Raw genomic sequence first — 24,766 nt, 5'->3', positions numbered from 1 at the left:
TTGGTTGTCCACTGTTTAATTGAAGTGAAAAATGACTCCGTCTCCGAGATACTTTTCCGTTCCGATTGTAAAAATAGTCTGGAACGGATTGTCTTGCTCCGTTTTTTAGATTCTTTCTGGAGAATATCTAAAATCCTCATTCGATACTTTCCTCTCACTTGTAATTGTTTCAATTCTAATAAAAATCCTTTAATTGATTGGTTTCAGACTACAGAAAGTTTGCAACCATCAAAGATGATGAAACATTTCTTAATGAGTATTTTAGGAATTTGTTGTTGAGGTTTTGTTCTTTTTGGTTAAACTCTTGGAAATCAAGTTGTTGTACAATGGAATAATATTAAAGAAACAACCTGTTATTGGAAACCACCTAACAATAGATAGGATTGAAATTCTTAAAAACATCATACCCTTCAATAAGTGCTTTGATGGTTTTTTGTTTTCTTCTTTCGTACTGAATTTCGTTTTCTGCAATATAGTTTTGAGTTGGAATGTAATAGAGAGAATGGAAACAATACATGTATTCCTCATATCCGTATCGAAGTGCTGATTTACCAAGCTCAGGTTTAGCAATAACCTTTTTATAGAACTCCTCCCCCTGTGAAATGATTTCACTTATTGCAAACAGGCCATAATCATCTGTACACATTTTAGGGATGGCAAACACAATTAAATAGCTTACCTTCAAAGAGACTTTCAAACTCATCTATCTTCTTTCCACATTCATATAATGCAAGTCTAGCATTTAGAAACTCATCAGATAATATTTCAATAAGATCAAACAATCCATAATTCACAATAATTTCAACAACCTTCTCATGATTCCCGTTTGATTTCTCCACAATCTACCATAATAATCTCTCGCCATGTCTTTTCACAAATCTCCTCTTCAGCCACTTTATCATCAAACCTTCAGCAAACTCATTCAAATACTCCAATCTTTTACAATATATTGGAAACTCCTCCCTCATTCTCTGTGCATATCTTGAATTATCAGCAAGCACCAATTCATAACATTTCCATGATACTGATTTAATAAATTGCAAATCTTTCACATCCAGAAAATCAAATATGGTGGAAAGTATCCCTTCATGACACTCCATTCCGTTCAAATGAATTGTCATTTCAATATTCTTCGTCTTCTTACTGAATAAGAGGCTAGAATTTTTTCCCGCCAAAGCCTCATCCATCTGCAAGGTTACAATTTTCGCTTGATCGTTGTGTTTGGAGCGTTTTTCGCTTTTTTCTTCTGGATTAGCGCAGGTTTGTTGTCGTTTCATTTTTTTTGGAATTTAATATTAATGATCAACTCCTTAATAACTGTCACAAATCCAATTCCTTTTTAATGCCCTTTCAAATAATTAACAATTAAACGAGGGAATGATTTCCACCCTACTCAATGGAAAACATTTGGTTTTTGGAACCAGAGATTTAATCAATTTAAGAGTTTGCACTAAGCGGCAGTTGGTTTGTTTGCAGTTTACCTTGGAAGAATTGTTTGAAAACAGTTTGAGTGTTGCTCAGATTTTGTGTTCCAAGCAGTGTTTACCGTGAAAGTATTTTGTACCTTCAAAAAGACGCAACTTTTTACGGAAGTCTAATTACTATTTTTACAATTTTACCAAAATAGATTAGATAATAAATTTGTCACACTAAAGTCTCAATTTCAATTAAAATAGGAGGAACGCCACTTAAACAAAGTACAATTTACATCACCATGCAGTACAACCACGAAACATCAAGTGGACCATCCAACACCAACTGGCGTCAATCTTGTAGTGCACAAGAGGAAGAGCATTTTGTTGGCCTCACCAATAATGGAACCACATGTTATTTAAATTCTCTACTACAATCTCTGCATCACACACCAAAATTTCGTGAGTTGGTTTTCAAATGGAGGTACGATCCTGAGCATGATCCTGACCAGGACCATTGCGTCCCTTATCAATTGCAACGCTTGTTTGCCTATTTGACTTTATCAAAGAGAAACTCAGTGGACACCACACAGTTAACAAATTCATTTGGTAAGTTTTCGATTGTCCTTAGATTTCATTATCAACACATAATATGATTGATTCGTGTGCGAAAATTTTTCTATGCTTAGGCTGGCAAGCATCAGATTTAAAAGTTCAACACGATATTCATGAAGTGTTTAGGATCTTGTTCGACGTGCTGACTGACGGATCCCATTCTAAAGAAACTGATTCATCACCACCACAAAAAAATTACAATAACGATAGCAATGTATCCTTCAGCGACCTGTTTTGTGGCACTGTAATAGATCATATCGAGTCTGTGGATGAGAAGAAACAAAGTGGTGAAGTATATCAAACCACCAAAGTGGACAGTTTTATGGATTTGCAATTGGCTATTCGGGATGTGTCCAGTGTCGAGGAGGCCATTGAAAGTTTTTTAAAATCTGAGGAAATGAAGGGAGATAATCAATGGTGTTGTGAGGAGCTTGGAAATAAGAAAATAGATGCGGTCAAGAATTTAAAATTGGCTCATCTTCCCTACATTTTAACACTTCAACTCAAGAGGGTTGATTATCAAACAAATACTCCTGTCAAGGTAAGTATGAACTTGTTCATATTAATGTAATTGTAGTATTAGCTTGGAAACAAAGTTACCTTTCCCTTTGTGTTGGACATGTCAAAATATGTAGATGATCAGCAACATTTATTTGATCTTTATAGTGTTATCATTCATTCTGGAGATGCACTTACAGGGGTATGTAAAATAGCTAGCTTTTTAGTGACCTTTTTTAAAGCATTACTTTGTGTTAATAAGATCGTTCCATTCAGGGAAATGGTTTAAATTTAATGATAATTATATTGATGAAATTGATAAATCTCAAATAGAATCCATGTATGGAAATGATGAGATTATTGGCGATTCCACAAATGCTTACATGCTCATGTACAGCAGAAGAGACCCAAAGTTGAATATTAACAATGTGGATAATAATCTCATACCAAATGATTTGAGACAAGAAGTTGAATTAGACAATGCAAAGTTTGAAATCGAAATGCAAGGCTATATAAGACTTCAGCATAATGGAGCCATCAGTATTGAGAAACCAAACAAAACTAAGGACACAAACAAGGATGAAAAAAAACAAAACGGATTTTCTACATCTATTACTTGCCAGAGCTCTACTCTATCATCAGAGTTTGGGTCTGCCATAGCGAATGAGTTTTTTATCTTCTTGTTTGCAATGCAGGCAAACAAAATTAGAAAAGGAACCATTGAGTTTCTTAAGCAACTCATCGTACAGCTTGTATTGTTTTGGTGTTTTGTATGGATACCGTTACTAAATCCAGTGTCTTTCAGATTTGGAGTATGGGCTAGTTGGATCATCAAAGTTTTGAACTTTCCAATAACTCTTGCATCATGGACATTTCCATATTATGCTAACCTTGGTCTTGCTGTATTTTTTATGATCACTATTGTGGCAATTGTGTGCTGTTTTATTTTGGCTAATACTGCTGTGAAAAGAGTAAGTAGCAGGAGGAAGCTCCTGAAAAAAGTGGTACATATTCTATGTTACACTTGTTTATTGATCTCGGCACCTGTCACATACGTGTTAACTTCCTTTGTAGACTGCAGTTATGGCTTGACGCAACCTGAACCACTTGCTGTAGTTATTCCATTTAGTCGGGCACCTAATGGAATGGTGTTGAATCGATTCCCAGGTTCCCCTTGTTTCGATTCTATCAACATTCCTCTGATGATATTATCATTGCTTTCAATAGTTGTTTTTATAATTGTACTTGGTCTATCAATATTGATTCTACCAAATTCTCATCCATTAAGCAACTCCCCAATGCTAAATGACAATATTATCTTTCAGGCCACTATTCCGTTGTGCAATGTTGTTGGGATTGTCATTCATCATCTAATTCCTCCGTACACGGCATATTTAAGATCTATTGTACACATAATTTCGACTCTACTATTGATAATACTTGTTTTTCAAACAATACCAATGCTAAGAAGATTTGAAAATACTGTTATTAGTGGTATCATTTTCTGTAGACTGGCCACAAGTGTATCTGGTCTTGTGACATATTTTGTCAATGTGACCAACGATAACACTCTTGGAATAATATTGTTTTCAGCTACTCTGGGGTTGATGCTATTGATGGCTTTAATTGGATGTGTGACAATGGAATGTTATACAAGATACAATATGTATAAATTTAAGAACAAGTTTTTTAAAGAAGAACCAGACACTGGAACATATACAGTCTCAAAAAACTTAAATCTCCAAGATGATAGAATTGTTTACCTATTGGGTCTTTTTTTAAAGTTTGAAATGATGAAAGGACCTAAACGAAGCAAGTATCATTCAGGGATAATAGCATTTATCAAGGCAACCTTACAAGATTTAAACAGCAGTATGAGGTTGCCCTTAGTATCAGCATCAATAATGGCATATCAAACGAAGGGTGAACGTACATTGGCTTTTTCAATTTTAACAAAAAATATGACACCAAAGTATGCAAATTTTGTTTCTTCGTATTCATTGTGCCAAAAGAAGAAGGAAATTGAGGCGTATCTTTGTGAAGATGATTCCAAGTCAGAACTGGTATTAATACTGTCTAAAATTCGGAGAAAAACCGAAGAACTTTATGCTCTTCATAAGGATTTTTGGAAAGAGTTTCTGAAAGAAAGTATTATTATGGAAAAAATTGAAAGAGTCATTTTTAGAAGCTCCAAGCTAGTTGCCGAGTGTGACTGTATATTTAACAACCTTGTTCCTTTTTATAGTCAAGACAAAACAGCACTAAGAATATATGCACAATATTTGGTATCATTTAAAGCAAATCCAGAATTATCAAATGAGAATTTTAACAAAGCAAACTTACTCGAAGAAAATGAATGCAACAGATCCACTAAAAAAGCTGAAGGTGAATCTTCTGTGTCTGAAATTACCACTGATGGGAGAGAAAATGAGGAGCAAACGTTAGAAGAATTTGAAACACTGGATCCACAAACAAGAAAGATGATTTATAGCAATGCTCTTGCAACTCCAACACGCCGAACTGTTTTTATCATACTATTTGTTGGCTTTTGCATACTGTTCTTGGTTGCTCTCATCACTCCATTCTTGCTGTCACTGATTTATTCCAATCAAGCAACAAGCAATTTGCTACATTCTAAGGAGGCATGTGCCACAATACCCTGTGTCACTAACTTATTACTTTCAGGAAGAGGGTATCAGATTATTGACCACTGGATGCAATCAAATATCACCATCGAACATAATTGGACGAATGATATTTATTTTGACATGGATAAATACAAACAGCATGTCGAATATTTCACACAATCGATAGTCAATTTAGAAAACGTTGCTTTTGCCTCAAAGTTTTCACCTCAAATCTACTCTCAATTTACTGATTTCCACTATTCATTAGTAATTCCAACTGTAATACCAGGAGGAGGTTTATATAACCTGACTGAGTCAAACAAGTACCCACTCTCTCAAATCAATAAGATTTTAAAACTATTGGCAAATCGCTTCTTGTCAGAAACAAGTGAAGCTTTACTACAAACCTACACATCCTTTATGTTCATGTTTCTTTATAGAAATCAAAATACCCTTACACAGGCATATTCTTTATTTTGTCATTCTTACACACAAGTTCATATAGATGAGGCATTGAATTCGAGGAATGTTTTAATCATTTACACAGCAGCCGTGTTACCTTGCTTGTTAATAGTGTGTGTATTATATTTGATATATTCAAGATTCACTTTCTCTAGATTGAAAAATCATGTCAAGCTACTGAAAGAGTGTGTCTCTAAACCAGAAGTTGGTGAAATATACCACACATTATGCGAACAACAACCACAAGAAGTGATTACTCATGCAGGAAAAGTAGATCCTCTCAAACATAAGATATGTTTCCCCATTTTGATAATAGTAATATTTTTAACAGTTGGAGTGTGTACGGCAGTATTCGTATGTGGCTTGTTTGACAATACCCATTATTCGGTTGAATCCTTTGTAAATGTACAAGACGTATTTGAAACTACCAAGCATCTGCAAAATGTAGCATTTTACAGTACTGAACTATATGCTTATTATAGAAATGTTGACGATATACCATTGATAACAGAGGATGAAGCTTTAAATATGACTCTTCAATATTATCAAGAGGCAGCAAATCTTCAAAGGAATTGGGATTGGTGTTTATTCGGATCAACTACAAAACCCTTTGAATCAGTAGTTGCAGGCATGTTTCCCGGTACAGACCACTTGATTAAGGGCGATCCAAATTGTACCATTCCAGAAACTGACACTCATTTTAACAGCACTTGTGGCATTGGAATAGATACAATGCTAACACATATATTATTATCAACACAAATATTGTTGAAACAAAATTTATTGGCCCAGACAATTTTATTTCAACCAGTGACTATCAAGGAACATATTACTTCCTTACTTAAGATTTTATTTCTTTTTAACTTGTCATCGATGAAATTGATTGATTTTGCAAATATTTTCGCTGTTGATGCCTCTGTACCAAATATTAATTATGTGATAGCGAGTTTTGTAATTGGCTTTGTACTTGTCACTTGCTCGATTTGTTCGATGTATTACATTTTCCGTGAATATGCTAATGCAGAACAACAAATGAGAATCATGTTCGATTACCTATCGATAGATACTTTGGTGTTCAACGAGAAACTTAAAAACTTTGCATTATTTAAAACACTACCTAATGAAAACCCATCCAAATTATTTACCAACAATGGTGTCACGTCAGAGCGAGATGCAAAACTAGTGACAATTCTTAACACATTTGTTGATGGTGTAATTACATGTAATGATACAATGCTAGTGGATATTTTCAATCCTTCAGCTCAAAGAATGTTTGGTTATCAACTCGAAGATGTTATTGGTAAACCTATTAAAATATTCACAAGAGAACACCAAACTTTGGTTAAGAACGAAGTCGAATCCATCAAAAAACAAGTAACAAAAACCTGCCCTAAAGGAGAAACTTTTGAACTTGAGTGTGTCAGAAAAAATCAAAAGACTTTCCCTGCAACAGTCAATATCTATGTAACATTCTTTGAAAACAAACACATTACATTATTTTTCATCAAAGAATCCACCTTAGAGAAGAAGGCAATTTTATTACTAAACGAAGAAAAGAAGAAATCGGAAAATATGCTTCTTAATATTCTACCTAGCTCTGTAGCTCGTCAACTTTTGGCTGGAGCATCTCTTATTGCGGAGAAACACCCAGATGTCACCTGTTTCTTTAGTGATATGGTTGAATTCACTGCATTGACCTCACAATTAACACATACAGAGTTAGTGCAATTACTGAATTGTGTGGTTGATGGATTTGATGGTTTGACTGACAAATATAATGTGGAAAAAATCAAAACCATTGGTGATTCTTACTTTTGTTGTGCAGGGTTAAACAATGTTGACATTAATCATCCAGAGAGAATTCTTAGATTTTCCATTGATTGTTTCAATGTTATTCGTAACTACAACATTACTTCAAGAAAGCCTGTTGAAAAACAGATAAATATTAGAATAGGTATACACACAGGAAGTGTAACAGCTGGAGTGATTGGAAAGAAGAAGTTTGCATACGATCTTTGGGGAGACAATATCAACACAGGTAAGTTTGAAGTGTGGTAATAATTATTTAATGATTTTCTTATTTTCTTTCCATAACTACAGCAAGTAGGATGGAAAGCACTAGTTTACCTGGAAGAATTCAACTGTCAAGAAAAACATATGAAAGAGTTTTTGATTTAGAATTCACATTTGAGGAGCGTAGTATCGCAGTAAAAGGAAAGGGAATTCTTCAGACTTATTTATTGGACAATAAGTATCATGTGGGAGCAATCGTCAAGACTGAAGAAATAAACTCCATTATTTGAAATGAATTATCACTACAAATAAATTTATTGGTTTGCATATATTTCCAATCTAGTTCATTTGTTTTGGGAATTGAATATTAATGATCAACTCCTTAATAACTGTCACAAATCCAATTCCTTTTTAATGGCTTTTCAAATAATACTTAAATATTAAAAAGTTAATGAGGGAATAATTCCACCCTACTCAATCATTTGCACATATACCAATTTGAAGAGTTGATTTATTTCAATTCTAACTTGATAAATATAACAATACGAAACAATCAGAGTGAACTACTTGTTTTTGGACATCATGGGATTTCAAATTAAAAAATCTCTGGCTTATTACCCAATCTAATAGTTTCAAAATTACCCTCATCTAAAAATGATTTAACAACTACCAATCCTGGGTATTTATCAAGTGCATCCTTTACCATATCTGAATCCAAATCGGATGGTGAAACTAATCCAATTTTAGTGACTGTATGAGATGGGTAACAAGCTTTATAAAACAATACTTGACGTTCCAATTGTACTAATTTACATATTAACTTGTTAGGATTTGAGAATGAGGACATGGTTGCTTCAATGATTTGGACTTTTGTGGAGTTTGAGTTGTCGGTTAGAACAAAATTAAGCTCAACTTTGAAGGTTTTCAAGGTCAACTTTCTTTTTTCTTCCTTGCTCAAAACATTTCCTATTATCAATTTCTTCACCAATTCATTAAGGTAACCATTTTGGGAATACACTTCAGCAAATCTAGTTGAAAACTTGTCATATTCTAAAATCTTTGGAGACTCAACTTGAAAATTCTTCTCAAATTCTGCTTTCACTTGGCCTTCGTAAAGGCAGCCCACATTTCTATTCAAGCTATACATATCTTTTTTGATTTCTGTAATTTCCACTTTGATTTCTGCAATATCTTTCTTCATACTTTTCATATCTCTTTGCACGTCTGTTTTCATCTCAATCATCGTAAAAGTTAATATTTTAATACTTTCCCTTAGATCTTTAGCATTAACAATAGCATTGTACTGAGCATCGTTTGTTATATCGGGACTGATGTTTTCAATAGGCGAGCGAGGAGATGTGGAAGTTGTTTCATTCAAACCTTCTTCCTTATCTTGAGACTTTACATTTTGAAGAATTATCGTTGCATTCAGAACACTTTCTTTCTTCTTCTCCTTTTTAGCAGCCCTTTTTTTGTTCTTTGGAGTGAGTATTCAACTCACTAAAGTTTATTGTAAACAATACACCAAGAAATAGGAAAATTTGTCTAAAAAATTTTCAACATTGAGCAAGCTTAATACTTTGATTCAAGGAGAGTAATTTTTTTCAACCAGAGCAAGAAACAGCACGATAAACCTAGCACCAATTCTCTTCCGACCAGACATCCGGTTCCTTCATCTTCAACATTCGGACACTGTTTATAATAATTGTTAAGTCAACAGAACACATTAACACTTTCAAAACGGTTGTTCTTCTTCGGAAAGCTCATATAGTCAAGGTGATACACAACAACAAGTATCCTTTTTCTTGATGGTTGCAAAAGTGAACGCTAAAGGATAGAGTTCAACCATACGCAAGTAGATAAGATTATTTCCCAAGAATACTTACTTCGGAATAAGTGGAGACGACTCATCACTTCCACCTTAGGTTCTCTAGTCTTTTATGAAATTCATGAACCTTAAGACTGATGAACCAGCAAGTCTCCATCTCACCTAATAACAGTAACTTGATTGCTAACAAAGGATTCAGGGCTTCAATCAATCCTTCCGAATATATTGGACATAATGGGTTATGGGCTAGATGTTTTAAATTTGAGAATATTATCAGCCAAGCATATAATCTTGAACACACACCTCCACTTCCACATGTTATTAATATTCCTGTTGACCTCCAAAATTGAATACCCTTAATGATCCATTCACAGCGAAACCTATTTATTCATCACGATTAGTAATCATTGGCTTGATGTTCTCCAGAGAGGTGATGTTTTGATTTAAGCTAATGCATTGATTCAGGCTCCTTTAAGGCACATTCTCCATTTATATGGAAGAATTAGCTTGTATGGTTTATCTAGATAGTTGAGTTTGTGATTAAGTTTTAGCCAATCACGTATCAAAAGAATTAGGTTGCTAGTATGGGCTCATAATTTCCGAATTTATTGGTGTATTGTTGGATAAATTGGAGTGAGTATTCAACTCACTAAAGTTTATTGTAAACAATACACCAAGAAATAGGAAAATTTGTCTAAAAAATTTTCAACATTGAGCAAGCTTAATACTTTGATTCCCCACCACCCACCCCAACACTCGGTGAGTATATTAATTCTTTTGATACGTCTTTATTGTTATTTTATTAGTGGTGTGTTATCAAGGACTTTGTGGTGCTTAAAAATCTGCGCTCAATAGGCCAACATAGAATTGGGTTCTAGGGTTGGTGAGGGGATTTTTTGGAGTGTCAAAGACTCTGTGGGTGTTTGAATAATGGTTGTAGTATTGGACGAGGTAATTGTAATGGAATTGATTCTATTACAATTAGGCAAGATTTTCTTGAAAATTAATTTTCAAGTTTTTCATCTTGTCAACCATTATTCGGTTTGCTAGTATTTCAAGGGTAATAGATTAGTAGAAATTGGTTTTGTGGTTGTTCAGTGTTGAAAATAATCTATTACGTGCGTGTAGTAGAATAAAGCTCATAATTTCCGAATTTATTGGTGTATTGTTGGATAAATCATTGATTTTTTTGCAGTTTTTTGTTGAACACCCTGCTCCGCGAAAAGTAACTTTCTTACTTCCTTTGCTTCCAACTCTTGCTTCTCCGATGCAATTCGATGAGTTTCTATTAATTTTCTCATTACATTTAGGAATGGAGCCTTATTAAAGCTGAATATCTCTTTAAGATTTGAGGTTTAGGAATTGCTTTAATATTTCTGCTAAACTCTTGAGGGGTGATATTGGTGAATAAGTCTTTTTCAAGCTCATCTTTCTCAAGTTGATACCGACAGGATAAGGAAAGGAAAATCTCTACAATTGCTTTGTCTGTGGTGGCCAAAAAATCATTAACCTCCTTCTGAATTTGTGCCTCATTTCCTCTTTTCATGGCAGTAACGATGGAAGTGGTGAATTTAGCTCCATTCTCTACCATATACGAAAGTTCGTTATTATCTACACCAGTGATACTGAGACTATCAAGTTGTTCCTTAATGATAGAATTTAACATGACCGACCCCTGCTGAAGAATAAGTAACAAATGTTAACTTTCTACTTACTGATTTCTATTAGATTTGAGGTTTTTTCTCTGTCAAAATATTTTTTAGATTACAAACTTGCGCACTGTGACGAATCTACGGAAAGTTTGGGAGATGAATGAATCCTCAATTAGATTACCATAAGGTTAGTTCCTTAACCTCTTCTCTAATTAATCAAAGATGCGATGCTTAATTGGATTCCCCATCTAACTTTCGAGAGAAATTTCATTAATAATAATTGATGAAACTCTACTGCAGACCGATTTATCTTTCAATGCTAAGCAGCTACGCCTTCAATTAGAATGTCAGGATTTCCTCCTCTGTCGAGCATCGATCAATAAAATGTTGAATAATCCAGAATGTTACATAAATCAGCTTGGAGCCTGATTGAAATATCACTTACCTCTAGATAGGGGGAAGTAAAAACATTCTAATAATACTTAACTATGATATCTGAGACCAATCGTAACTCAAATCGAATTGTTTGGATCTATTATTGAGCCATATCCATAGTTAAGGCATAATGAGCATTTTCAAGTAGAATTTCCTTAGCTGAAGAAATGTCACGAACTTGAACCTTCTTTGAGGTGAATTGTTCATAATGTTGGACTCCATTCAAATTAATCAAAGAGTAGATACAAGATTAGATTTCAATTATTGACGAATCTTTTCTGAATCTAAAACTTATTGTTATTACCATTGAAGAGAAACTGCTTTAATGATAGAGAATCTTAACTTCAAGATTATCTTTCACTGCAGGTTTGAATATGTTCCTTGTTCTCTTAATTCATTTCTGATTCTGATTTGGAGATTTTTCAATCATCTTCATTTTCTAGGGAAGCCTTCTTTTCTTCTACCCTTCTACCAATTCAATAAACAAGTGATTACTCTCAACGTTCTTTGAATCGTTGCAGGTAAAATCTCATCCTAACAAACTTGGTAAATGTTGTGCATTTTCTTAGAGTGCGCCAAAATAATTTACAACTCGGTGAACCATGAAACCAGCCATTTCTTCTATTTTTGGCGTTTACTTTGTTTGCTGTTGGTAAAATGCAAGGTAAAAGATAGAGAATTGCTTTTTGCTTGAACGACAAAATCAATGTTGTTTTCTGGATGACCCAAGAATGAGCCCGATTGTCACTCGTCAAGTTAAAAAAAAACAATAGACATCAGTGGACATTGACCTTTTTTCAAAGTCCATCAAGAAAGTGAACAAAACAACACGATACCCAATACAATAATCAAATATATATAAAAAACGAAATATTTACAGTCGTTGCAACAACCTTTAGTTTTACAATCCAAAGAAGATGAATAATATCGGAGATTTGGAAGACGAAATTAAAGAATTTCGAATTGATAAGGAGGATTTAGAATTTGGAGAAAAGATTGGTAAAGGAGGTTTTGGTATGTTTTCAATATATTTTCCCTCGTTTTTTTAATATATATTATTTAAAGGCTTTGTAAAGTATGTTGTTGTTTAATTTGTCTGTTCAGTAGTTGATTCAATGATCGTTCTATCATTTCCTTTGTTAATGTTTTTAATTATCAAATCTTTTCCTTTGCCAATTAATTTCATATCTTCATAACGGATACAATTACAAATTATGAAAAATTAAAATCATCCTGATTGCCATTATATACAATGTAATCTATCCAAATATTGCTGTAATATTTTGATTTGGAATTTAAACCATTATATTTGAATTATATGAATTAATAATAACAATTAATAATAACGAATGATGATGATGATAATAGTAAGGGAACCTATGATGGTGAAGTTTGTGCTATTAAACAATTGTTCATACCCGAGAATTGTCGAACACCAAGAAATAAGATTGGACTTGCTAGCTATAGTGATGATGATGAATTGTGGAAGGAGACTTTGAATGAAATTGCCATCATGTTACGAGTACAACATTCCAATATTTTGAATGTTTTTGGTTGGTCCGATGATAGTCAGTGTGTTTATATTGTTATGGTGAGTTGTTTAATTATTTCTCTCTTTTCTAAGTGTAATTTCTTCTTCTTCTTATGACTCTTCTCTCCATTATATTTGTGTTTAACTTCTTCCAACAATTTAATTGTTATTATAATGTTTAATTTAATTAATTGGAAAACATCATTCGGAATAATATTAATAACAACAACACACAACATCATATTAATATTCTAATATATAATTAATATATAATGTAATATTGAAAAATAGGAATTTCTGCCCTTCTCTCTTCATAAAGTATTAGAAACAACCTTTCCAGAGTATGACTATGAACCTCTGATGAAATCCAAGAAACAAAACTCTTCTCAACTCTCACCAACCAATGAATCATCACAGAATGGCAAATTAAAACCTCCTTCAAATCAACAAAACAATAGACAAGTGATCACACCAACCACAAAGAAACTTCTCGGAACTGGACTCACCATTGTCGAATCTCCAATGGATGATGAGGATGAACAAGCAGACAAGTACAAGAAATTCCTCCAATCACAACCAATTCTCAGCAATGAAATGAAATTACAAATTGCCATTGATATTGCCGAAGGAATGCATCATTTGCACTCGAGACCAAAACCAATCATTCACAGAGATTTGAAGAGTCATAACGTGTTGTTGGATAAGAATTTGATTTCGAAAATTTCAGATTTTGGATTGTCTTCTGTGAGAAATAGAAATTCAGGAGTATCTGGTATGAAAGGTACATCTGGATGGATGGCTCCAGTAAGTATTTTTGCATTGACTTTTAATATCAATTTATTATTCAAATTATGCAACAAATTATTATCAAATATTACTACTTTACTTATTATATTCGAAACTTGAAAAACAGGAAATGTTCAGTTCTGCAGCATCTTCAGGAGAAAAAGCTGACGTTTACAGTTTCGGAATGGTCATGTACGAGTTGATTACTCACTTAATTCCATTTCACGATGTTCAAAATCCATTCACTGTAGCTTCACAGGTAATTATGGGACAAAGACCAAAGATTGAAAATGCTGAAAAATTGGCACAAGAATCACCAATTATTGATTGCTTTGTTAGATTGGTTTCGACTTGTTGTTTACAGGATCCAGACGAACGTCCAACCTTCTCTCAAATATTGACCGAATTGAGAAGTATTCCTCTCCAAAACTCACTCGAATATACAGTAGATATTAATGGAAAGGGAGACTATACATCCATTCAAACAGCTATCAATGCTCTTCCAATGGATATTACGAAAATTATACCAAAGAGGCCACTACCATCTCATTCATTGACAAAAACCTTTTCAGCCAGTTCCATGAAGAATGCCTTCTCAGACTCGGGCTCGCTAAAGAAGGCCAGTAGTTTTAGAACTGGTAATTTGGGAGATATTGGAGAGTATGAAGATTGTGGATCGAGTGGAGGAGTCATGTTGGGAACAAACAATCCAGTCAAGAGTAATCCACTCTCCAATCTTGACATTTCACTTGTTGATAAGCAGAGACTTTTAATGCAAAAATTCAACTTGCCTTTCATTGTGAGGCCATCAGACGGAAGAAAAATCATCAAACCAACCAGACCACTCACAACACCAATTATTAATATTCGACCTGGAGTTTATAAGGAACAAATTCTCATTGACAGAAGTGTCTTTTTGAAGGGAATTTCGGAAGGAAAATCACATGCCATTCTTTACAAACCAAAAGATGTTGAGGATGTCATTCTCTTTGACAATGTCAGATATTCGAAAATTAGAAATTTGATAGTTTACAATTCAGAGTACAAACCAAATACCAAAACAACTGGAAAACTCCCACATTGTACTGTTAAATTGAAGGGATCAAAATGTGATGCATCCATCGAAAAGTGTACCTTTAAGGGAGTTTCTTTGGAAATTTGTGAAAAGGCAGATCCAACCATTACTGGTAATACTATTCGTGACTCTCCTCATGTTGGAATTCAAATACATTCAGGTGCTCATGGCACTATTGCTGATAATGACATTTTTGGAAGTTTGGAAGCAAACATTTTTATAAAGGATGGTGGAAATCCAACAATTGAAAATAATCAAATTCACAATAGCATGGCTGAAGGTATCAAGATTGGAAAGGAAGGACTCGGAAATATTGTAAATAATAAGGTTTTTAGCAATAGCGGATCGAATGTATATATTGGATCGGATGCGGACCCTCTCGTCATGCTCAACAAACTTTTCACCAGTGAGAAGAGGGGTATCGAAATCAGTGCCAATGCCAAAGGAAAATGCAGAAAGAATAGATTGTGTGGTAATAGAGAAGAACCTCAAATTCTCACCTCAACCTCTGCCAAGACAGTTCTGAAAGATAATGAAATTTTACCACTACCAGTGGAGGTAAAACCAACAACTCAGACTGCCAACAAACCAACTGCAACCAATACAGTTCCAAAACTTACCTCCACACCAGTCGAAGTCAAACCAACAACTCAGACTGCCAACAAATCAACTGCAACCAATACAGTTCCAAAGCTTACGTCCACAACAACAAGTTCTACAACTGCTAATCAACCAACAGCAACGAATAAGGTCAATACAAATGTTAATAGTGGAAAAGTTGTGACTACCTCTCAAAAGTATTCCAGTACTCCAAGCACATCCAATACAACAGCAACTGGTTCAAGCTCATCAACAACAACTGGAAGACAGGTCAACACAACTCCTATCAAACAATCCCAACAACAGCTCTCAGTCACAAACAGTTCAAACAATGTAAATAATACCAGAAACTCTCCACTCTCTGTCAAATCTTCAACCCGTCCTTCTGTACTTTCGGTAAAATCCAGTGACAAGCATTAAACATTCAATGATTTTGGAAAGATTGTAAATTCGACTCTTTTATGAAATGACGATTTGGAATGAACGCATAAATATTAATTGTAATGAGGATGGAGGCGAAATTTCTTTTTGAGAATGGAATGGATGAATAGGATATTTTGGCGAATAAATTGTTGAGATGAAGTGTCATTTAATATACAACCATGCAATAACCATGTTGTTCAACTATTCTACATCATTCGAATAACGAGGAATAAAGTACTAACCCAATATTAGATCAGATAAAGTAATATTGCATAGTTATTGAGCAGAACAGTAAGTTTCTAAAATTTAAAGTTCTTCATCACTGAACAGGACAATAGCATCTTCTACTTTGTTGTTCCAAACCCTGCAATATTGTCCTTCACAAGTCAACCATCAGCGAACGTAAACAGTACTAGTGGAACGGAACTCTGTATTAAGGCGTATTAATCGTCGCATTTTTATTACCTTCTAATTCCTGCTTTCAAAACAGCAAAAACAACATTAAAAAAACCAACTCATTACCCAGTTAGCGCGCATTTTTGTATCGACATTTTTTAAATAGCGAACTATCATCAACGGCAAAATCTCCTTTGTTAATAATAATTGTATTATCATCGTCATCACGTTGAGATAAATATTGTTAGTAGTGAAGATGAATAATCAACAACAACAACCAACTTCCCAATATCCATCATTGAATGGGGCTTCCGAAGATCTTCAATATGTTCCCTATTATACGGTTCATCAACAACAACCAAATTCCACAACTCCATCAACAGCTAATCAAACTACTACAAATAACCTCCCAACCATGTATCCATGGAGTGGTATGAATCCAATTCCATTCAATTACGTTCCTCCTTCATCATCAATTCCATCTTCAATTGTACATAATGATGTTGAATTACAAGAAGTTCCAATGAACCAAAATTTAATTCCATCATCCACTACTACTACCAATAATCAAGATACTACCATTCCATTGCCACAAAGAGAACAAGCTCCTCGTAGATCATGGCTCTGGAAGTGGAGAAATTGTAAACATGCCCAACAAAAAAGATTTTTGAAATCGTTAAAGGGTAAGACTTGGACAAGAATTCCAAGAGCTGTTGGGGTATTCTCACTCTTATTTATTTTCCTCTCCATTGCATTCTTCTTAACTATTGGTAAGAGTGCTGACAATCATTTAAATTATAGAAAGAGCGTTTGCCAGGTCAATACTGACCAAGATAACTCTGTTGTACACTTTGACTATGATCGTGGAGTGTACTATCTCGAATTGAATGTTTCAGTTGCACACAGAAACTTGGGTCCTGGTGGTCCAGGTCATGATGAATTCCATCCTGGTCATCATTCAATTGCTAATCATGCCAGACACACTAGAGAAATTAGACATGTAATGAGATCAAGACCAGACTCTTACACTAAACCACCAAAGATTGCCAAGAAATCCTTCATCATGTCAAGAGTTTGTTCATATCCATTACAACAACAAACTTTAGATTGCAGAGATCGTGTTATTAAACTTGGTGAAATTTCTTGCTATATTGATGAAGACAGAATGAGAATGATGGAAGTTATGGACATGTTCTTTGATATGGAAAAGCCAGGAAAGGGTCATGGAGGATACTCCAAACATCAACCACCACAATCTGGTCGTGGTGAAAAGAGAATCCTAGAAAGCTCAAAGCCACAAGCACCACCATCTAATGATAATCAGCAAGCACCACCACAATCTGGTCAACCAAACGATCAAGCTAAACCTGACTCTGGTAAACAAGGACAACAACCATCCTCATCAATTGCTCCTGCTGACAATAGACAACCACAAAAGGATCGTCGTGGAGATGAGAACCATGAAGATGTTATTGCCACTCGTGAAACTGTTGCTCGTAGATTCCGTCGTAGTCTTCGTTGTGCTATTCCAGGTTTCTTGATTCTTTCAGTAGTTATTACTGTAATCTTTGTAATTATTGGTTTTAAGGTTTTGGATGGTAAGAGTAGACGTTCTTGTGATAGATTCATTAGACAATACTTTGCCAATCCATTTGAAGGTACTGGAGAAGTTTACAAACTCGATGAAGTTTCCTCTTCAGCTGTTATTATTCAAGATCCAAAAGAACCAAAGTCTAGAACTCTTCTCTCTTCTTCCACTTTACAGATGGAAAATACTCCACGTCAAGAAAGAGTATTGCAAAAGAGATTGTCCAAGTTCTGGAAACTTATGAGATCAACTGCTACCAAGGCAACTGAAACTCTCTTATTGTATGAAAAGCCAGCCAAGAAGAATATTTCATGTCACGGTAAGAAACATGGTGCTTGTAATGGTAAGAGAAAGTTTGGACGTATCTTGTGTGTCATTGCCAAGGTTGCCCTTATTTTATTCGTTATTGGTTTGATTGCCTATGGTACTCTCCATGCTGGTATCTCTATTTTCAAACTCAAGATTTTCAGTGGATTCTTGCATTTGTACTTTACTTTGGGTGTTATTGCCCTCATTACTTGGTTTGCTCTCTTCAAGAGAAGAAGTGTTCACTATTTGATCACCTCTGAACGTATTGTTAGAGTTATTGAATTGCCACTTCGTTTGAGAATGAACTTGGTCAGTGTCAATTATGAAAAGATTAAGAGTGTTTGGGCTGAAGACAATAGAATTTACTTGAAGACTGTCAATTCTAAGGGTATGGAAAGATCTGGTTTAATTTTCGAACACGTTATTGATCCAGCCTTTGTCGTTAATATGATTCAACAACGTATTGGTGCTGCCACTAATCAAACAACAAACGAACAATCTCAACAAACAGAAGCTACCACCACAACAACTGAAACTCACTAATTGTTATCGAACTCCAAATAACTTGTTATCGTTTTTGTGAGGATCATGAAATAATAAAACAAAACTATTTTTGACAATTAGAGGCCGCACAATATCGAACTTCAACTCCACCCAATGCCGTTATTAATGCAAGTTGTTGTTTGTGTCACAATAGTCTCTTCTATTTCATGAACAACAAACAAAAAATGTTCATACACCACCAACAATGTCATGATAGGGCCACAACTGTGATGGAGAATTCATCAAGTGTGACAATTCATGGAAGAGAATCCTCTCAGCAACAACCACAATATGACAGTAGTATTAATTCTACTATAACTTGTAATTCCGATGATCAAGATGACACTACAAGAAGGAATAGGATTATTAATATTATTACCAATAATAAGTTGAAGAAATTACAACAATACAAATGTGATGAATATGAAAAAGGGAAAATTCAAAAAACAAGAAGAAATTATATGAAATCACAATTGTTGCAGAAAAAGTTTCAGTTATTGAAATGGAAACAATATTTAATTCTCTCCTTTATACTATTCATGCTCATTCATTCGTCAACTCATTCGATTCTAATAGTTTCAGCTAACGAAATTTCAACACAATTTCTGAATGTCCTAACTGAAACCAATTCCAATTCCACTCAATCAACCACTGCAGTCAACCAATGTGATGTCAATTGCATTCTTCCATTCATTTTGGTCCCTGTTGGTCTCATTTTAGTATTTTGTGTCTTACCAATTTGTGCATTTGGAATTCACAAGACAATTTCAGAAGGAGATTGGAGTTCTAATTGTTGTTTTAAGGTTTTGGATGTTTTGAATGGAAAGAATCCATATCGTTCAACAAGTAATGCAAGTAGTGATCAATTGGAAAATGAAAATGCTGATAATGTGGGAGATAGAGGTGAGAATTCACGTAGATATACAGAAGCTTCAACAGTTGAGTATTCTTCTACTGCAATGGAGAATTATGAACAAGATTCGGATAGAAATACTTCGAATGCTGCGCAACAAACTGAAGCAGTGGTTTATTACTATTCAAGTGTTAATCATGTTTAATAGTCCTCCCTCATCAACGATAAATCAATACTGATCTACTAGTAGATCAATTATAGAAATTTATTGTAAAGTATTTTTGTAAATTCATCAAAAAACAACTTTAAAAAAATTGTCTACTCTACCAGCCCACATTCCCTCCACCTCGCATTCCAATCCAGCAGCCATCCCACCACGGGAGGCCTCTGCAGGTCAAAACGCACAAATTGCACAATCCACTACGGTCGTTGTTAATTTGGGCACTAGACCGACAAGTATTCCTCACTCGTTGGAGAATGCATTCGGGAGGAAGCATTGGACGTTCTTATTGGTGGTTGGAGTGCTTGTTTTACCTGCCTTGGTACTTGGATTGTTGGGTGCGAGTGCTGGATTGTTATTCGAATGTTGTTCACCCAATTCGAAAGTTGTGGTTTCAATTGAAAGAGAAAGTATGGTGAGGGATCAATTTGTTATGAATTGTACAGTGTTGAATGTTACTGCAAAATGTGTGGATAGTTTTTATTATTGTGGATCGACGACTTATTATACGAATGTTTGTAAAGTGAAAAAATGTGCAAGTTTGATTCGAATTGAGGATGATCGTTTCCCACAATTAAATACCACTCTTGAAACTAATCGATTATTTTCGACTATTGAATTGACAAGCATTAATTTGGGAAAAGGAATCTGCTACATGAATGAAACAGAGTGGTATCTCAATAACTTGAATAATCAATTTTCGAATAATTCTACTTTGATTAGTGGAGTGTTGAGTTCTAATGTGACACTCTCTGTGAAACCAATTATAAATTTGGATGAAGTGGACAGATTGTTGGCACTTCAAACAAGTCTCAAAGGAGGAGGAATTGCTTGTATTGTATTGTGTTGTTTGGCAATTGTATTAACAGTATTTATTTGGAGCTGTTTGATTTTCTGTAAAAGGAAAGAAGTTTGAACTATTTGTATATTATCCAAAAGTGATATATATTTCAAAATAAATAATTATTTCTAATATTGTAATATTTTCAAATATTTTAAAAGTTTGGAACTTCCAATCCCCAAATGAGTGGAACAAATGTACTAACGGCGAAAAAGTAAATAATTGTCAATGGTAAACCAATTTTCACATAATCGATAAAGGAATAACCACCAGGTCCCATAATCATCATATTGCATTGGTAGCCAATTGGAGTGGCAAATACAGAGGAGGCAGCAATACAGACACACATGGCAAAGCATCGAGGATTTAAACCGTACGATCTAGCAATAGCCATAGCCAATGGGAAACAAACAGCCACAGCAGCATTATTGGTAATGACAGCAGTCACTACTAGAGTAATGAAAACGACAAATGCTGGAAGTAGAATAACTGGAACATTCATCAATCTTAATAATTCTGCAAGAGCCTCACCCATACCTGATTGAGTAATTGCAGTACCAATACCAAAACTAGAACCGATCAAGGCAATAAGTGGCCACTCGATAGATTCAATTGCCTTAATTGGATTGATTAATCTGAAAATAATTACAACACACAAAGTAACCATAGCACATTGAAGCATTGAATATCCAGCAATGGCAACAGCAATCATTGCAATAAAGAATGGGAAAATCAAGTGTTCCCACCACCACAAGTTGACTGATTTCTTTGTGAATGGAATCTTGACAATAAATTTTTGATGTTTGCTCTTCTCCTTTGGTGAAACATTACATCTGGAAATGACATAGAAATCCTTAGTTCATGCCACTTGGAATAGAAATCAGCCTTTCCAATAAGTAATAAAGTATCTCCTGCTTTAACCTTTGTAGTCTTGAAATCAGTGATATCTGTTTTAGTTTCGAGACCCTTATTGTGACGAACTGCAAGAATGACAACTCCATATCTCTTTTCAAAATCAGAGTATAATTCACCCATGCATGGGTTGAAGGTACTAATGACCACTTCGAAAAATTCTGGTTCATTCTCAGATTCTGCTTCAGAGGCATCCTCCTTCTTTTTACTTTCAGTTGTAGTGTCGACTGTCTTATTTTCTGTATTGTCAATTGTGTCTATTCTTTTTTCTGAATCAGTAGGGTTTGATGGAATTTCCACATCATTTGGAATTTGTATTTCCTCCATTTCAGTCTCTTCTTCAACAGAAGACTTTCTCTTTTCTTCTTCTTCAACTGACTTTTTGAGAACCATTTCATGAAGATTTTGTTCCTTAATCTTATTTTTCAATGAGGTTTTTGGAATTGGTGGTGCAGAGGAAAATTGATCCTCTGTAGAATTTGTCTCACCAATAATCAAATCATTGGTAGAAGCAGCCTCACTATCACTAATTTCCACAACAACTTCTTGATCATTCTCTTCAGCAGTTGATGGCTTTCTTGGAGAAAGTGGACTCTTCTTTTCTGTATTGTTTGCATTATTTACATTGGTATCGATTTGTAAATTTTCAGTTCCCAACATGGTGTGCAAAATGTTGGATTCTTCCTTTGGATCTTGTTCAATATTTTGTGAAACACCAACCATGGAGTGGAGTTTTAAAATATTGGTTGGATGACCTTTGAAAATGATGGTATCATAGAGTTGAATGGTCAAATCGTCAGGAACTGGCACAATATGTTCCAAATTGTCATCATCGTTTGAACTCATAATTGTGGTCACCTCCACCCTAGTTGGTGAATCAGTATTCGATCGGTCATTGGATGGTGTGGCGGCTGGTGCTTGTTTGGTCTTTTTTCTGATAATTTCAACAACTTCCAACTTGTCCAATCCCAAATAAGTAATAACTTTGGTCTTGTTCTTACCAATTAAAGGTGAATTCCTTCTTTCGACTGCAAGTTTTGTCAAGAATTGTTCACCTCTTTCTCTGGCCAATCTAAACATACCACCTTTTCTATTTGGAGAGACCCACAATCCATATGTACACAAATAAATGATTGTAATAAATGTCAAAATTGATCCAATGTAGAAAAATTCGTAGAATGTGAAAGCCTCATAACCGTAGGCAGTAAATAGACCATTGGTCACAATGTTTGTACTGGTACCAATCAAGGTCATTAAGCCTGCAGCTGTTGTAATATAACACATGGCCATTAAGAATTTGGAGGCAGCAATGTTATTTTCTCTGGCCCAATCTTTCTATTTTAATGAAATAAATATTAAAATATTATAGAAGAAACAAAATAAGAGAAATATTCATAATAAACTTACAATAATTGGAAGGGCTGTAACGACAATTGGAGTATTATTAATGAAAGGACTAATTACTGAAATAACCAAACATAATCTAAGCATACACAACCATAAACCATACTTGGCTGTACCAAATACTAACTTGGATCCTCTCAATACTAATGAATTCTCCGATAATGGTTGGACAATAGGGAAGAGCAGCAAGACTGTCAGCATACCATCATTAGAGAAACCACTCAGAGTTTGTGTAAGGTTAATTATTCCTGAAAGATTCAAAATGACCAAAGTCATGAAAACAATAAAGTATGGCCTCCACCATGAAGCCACAAGCATGAGCAACATTAGAATGACAATGGCCAAAACGAACCACAATTTCCAAGAGCCCCACGTAAAGGCCACAATAGGAGAGGAAGAACTGCACAAATTCTTCAATGAAACAGTGGTTACTGAAAGAACCTTGATATATTCCTTCACTGATTCGAGAACCTGGTAGGAATATGTTGGATTCTTTCCTTTGAGTTGAGTGTAATTGACCAAAATTTTCGATGGATCTACCACTGCAGGATAGGTACTATTATCTTGTAATTTTGATGTATTCAATTGAATTGAAAACAATTGTAATGAATAGGAAGATGTAAACAATTCAGGAATATCCACCAATTTTGATGAATTGGAGTACTTTCCCTTAGTTGTTCCATTCAATCTAATAAGCATTCCATTCACACTAATATCCAATCCATTAGATCCATTCAACAGATTGAGAGGAGTCAACACTGTCGAAATATTCTCCACACTAATAAATAAATTCTTTGATAAATCAGTCAGCAATATATTCTTATGTACCAATCGATAATATCTCAATGAAATACTACTACTCGTATTGGTAAATGAAGGCAATTCATTGTCCATCACAATTTGCCATGAAAATTCATCACTTTCATAGGTATATGAAAATGATCCAAAACCAATCGTTGAAGTTGAAGTCGATACAGTATAATTAGTGAATGATTGACCTGATTGTGCATCTACATAGACTGCAGAAACATTTGTTTTGGTTGAATTGGTTAATTCACCTAAAAATCGATAAGAAGCACCATTAACAAGACCTCCCATGAACACTGCCTCTGGTGATGATCCCAAATCAGCATTATGATTATTAATTAATAATTCATAATTATTAATCACAAACAAGACAAGGAAAATCAAAATTAAAATCAAATGATGGATCTTCCTCTGGGAAATTCCAACCCGTTTCATACTTTCAATATGTCGGGAAAACCACTATTGTACACTAATTTCTTCTTTCTTCACTCACGCAAAAAGATTGAGTGTGCTCTTTGATGAAATATTGAATTATTTACAGGAGCTTTGTGGAGGGAAATTAAAACAAGAGAAAAAAAGCGCGAAAAATCAAAGGCTTGTTGTGTGTTGAGGATGAAGGCAACTAACTGGCTGTTGATTGTTGTATTGGGTCTTTTTTTGATATGATGGGTTGTTAGCAATGTAAAAAGGAGTTATGCATGAATTGTCCACTCATGAAATGACACGGCAGTATATTCAGTATATTCGTGAAATAATAATGCGCGATTATGATGAAGTGTGCTTGCTTCAGTGTACTGTATATTGAATATTATGTAATCCTATTGTTTTTTATGGAGGATTGATTTTTGGTTCACTTGGAAAGTGGGTGTTGGAAGTTTTTGATTTTGTAGAGAGGTGATCCGAAGTTGGAGTTGTACTTGATGTGGAGAATTGTGG

The 24,766-nt window shown here is 34.6% G+C and overlaps 7 protein-coding genes across 7 annotated transcripts; 5 read left to right on the top strand and 2 right to left on the bottom strand.

The window, feature by feature from the left end:
• Window positions 1-1,714: 1,714 nt before the first annotated feature.
• NAEGRDRAFT_71940 (uncharacterized protein) lies at window positions 1,715-2,942 on the top strand (the record flags this gene model as incomplete). Its single annotated transcript, XM_002672891.1, has 4 exons — window positions 1,715-2,021; window positions 2,102-2,568; window positions 2,611-2,727; window positions 2,859-2,942. The coding sequence occupies 4 exons, from the start codon at window positions 1,715-1,717 to the stop codon at window positions 2,940-2,942; spliced, it is 975 nt and encodes a 324-aa protein (XP_002672937.1).
• A 1,544-nt stretch (window positions 2,943-4,486) lies between these two features.
• Window positions 4,487-7,921, top strand: NAEGRDRAFT_81071 (PAS domain-containing guanylate cyclase; the record flags this gene model as incomplete). Its single annotated transcript, XM_002672890.1, has 2 exons — window positions 4,487-7,652; window positions 7,715-7,921. The coding sequence occupies 2 exons, from the start codon at window positions 4,487-4,489 to the stop codon at window positions 7,915-7,917; spliced, it is 3,369 nt and encodes a 1,122-aa protein (XP_002672936.1). The 3' UTR covers window positions 7,918-7,921.
• Window positions 7,922-8,222: 301 nt separating this feature from the next.
• NAEGRDRAFT_51902 (uncharacterized protein) lies at window positions 8,223-10,756 on the bottom strand (the record flags this gene model as incomplete). The annotated part of the gene is made up of 2 exons (XM_002672817.1): window positions 8,223-9,104; window positions 10,694-10,756. 2 exons carry the CDS (start codon window positions 10,754-10,756, stop codon window positions 8,223-8,225), a joined length of 945 nt encoding a protein of 314 aa, XP_002672863.1.
• Window positions 10,757-12,459: 1,703 nt separating this feature from the next.
• On the top strand, window positions 12,460-16,128 carry NAEGRDRAFT_81070 (uncharacterized protein; the record flags this gene model as incomplete). Its single annotated transcript, XM_002672889.1, has 5 exons — window positions 12,460-12,556; window positions 12,608-12,617; window positions 12,911-13,133; window positions 13,365-13,877; window positions 13,987-16,128. 5 exons carry the CDS (start codon window positions 12,460-12,462, stop codon window positions 15,952-15,954), a joined length of 2,811 nt encoding a protein of 936 aa, XP_002672935.1. The 3' UTR covers window positions 15,955-16,128.
• Window positions 16,129-16,609: 481 nt separating this feature from the next.
• Window positions 16,610-18,868, top strand: NAEGRDRAFT_81069 (uncharacterized protein; the record flags this gene model as incomplete). The annotated part of the gene is made up of 1 exon (XM_002672888.1): window positions 16,610-18,868. One exon carries the CDS (start codon window positions 16,610-16,612, stop codon window positions 18,791-18,793), a length of 2,184 nt encoding a protein of 727 aa, XP_002672934.1. The 3' UTR covers window positions 18,794-18,868.
• Window positions 18,869-19,023: 155 nt separating this feature from the next.
• On the top strand, window positions 19,024-19,851 carry NAEGRDRAFT_51899 (uncharacterized protein; the record flags this gene model as incomplete). Its single annotated transcript, XM_002672887.1, has 1 exon — window positions 19,024-19,851. The coding sequence occupies one exon, from the start codon at window positions 19,024-19,026 to the stop codon at window positions 19,849-19,851; it is 828 nt and encodes a 275-aa protein (XP_002672933.1).
• Window positions 19,852-20,718: 867 nt separating this feature from the next.
• On the bottom strand, window positions 20,719-24,265 carry NAEGRDRAFT_81068 (uncharacterized protein; the record flags this gene model as incomplete). Its single annotated transcript, XM_002672816.1, has 3 exons — window positions 20,719-21,540; window positions 21,576-22,954; window positions 23,027-24,265. The coding sequence occupies 3 exons, from the start codon at window positions 24,263-24,265 to the stop codon at window positions 20,862-20,864; spliced, it is 3,297 nt and encodes a 1,098-aa protein (XP_002672862.1). The 3' UTR covers window positions 20,719-20,861.
• Window positions 24,266-24,766: the final 501 nt, after the last annotated feature.

The sequence above is a fragment of the Naegleria gruberi genome (genome assembly GCF_000004985.1).
Source record: "Naegleria gruberi genomic scaffold NAEGRscaffold_50, whole genome shotgun sequence".
Classification (NCBI taxonomy): domain Eukaryota; phylum Heterolobosea; class Eutetramitea; order Acrasida; family Naegleriidae; genus Naegleria; species Naegleria gruberi.
Note: the sequence above shows the minus strand (reverse complement) of the source record. Positions and strands in the feature narration are given on the sequence as shown.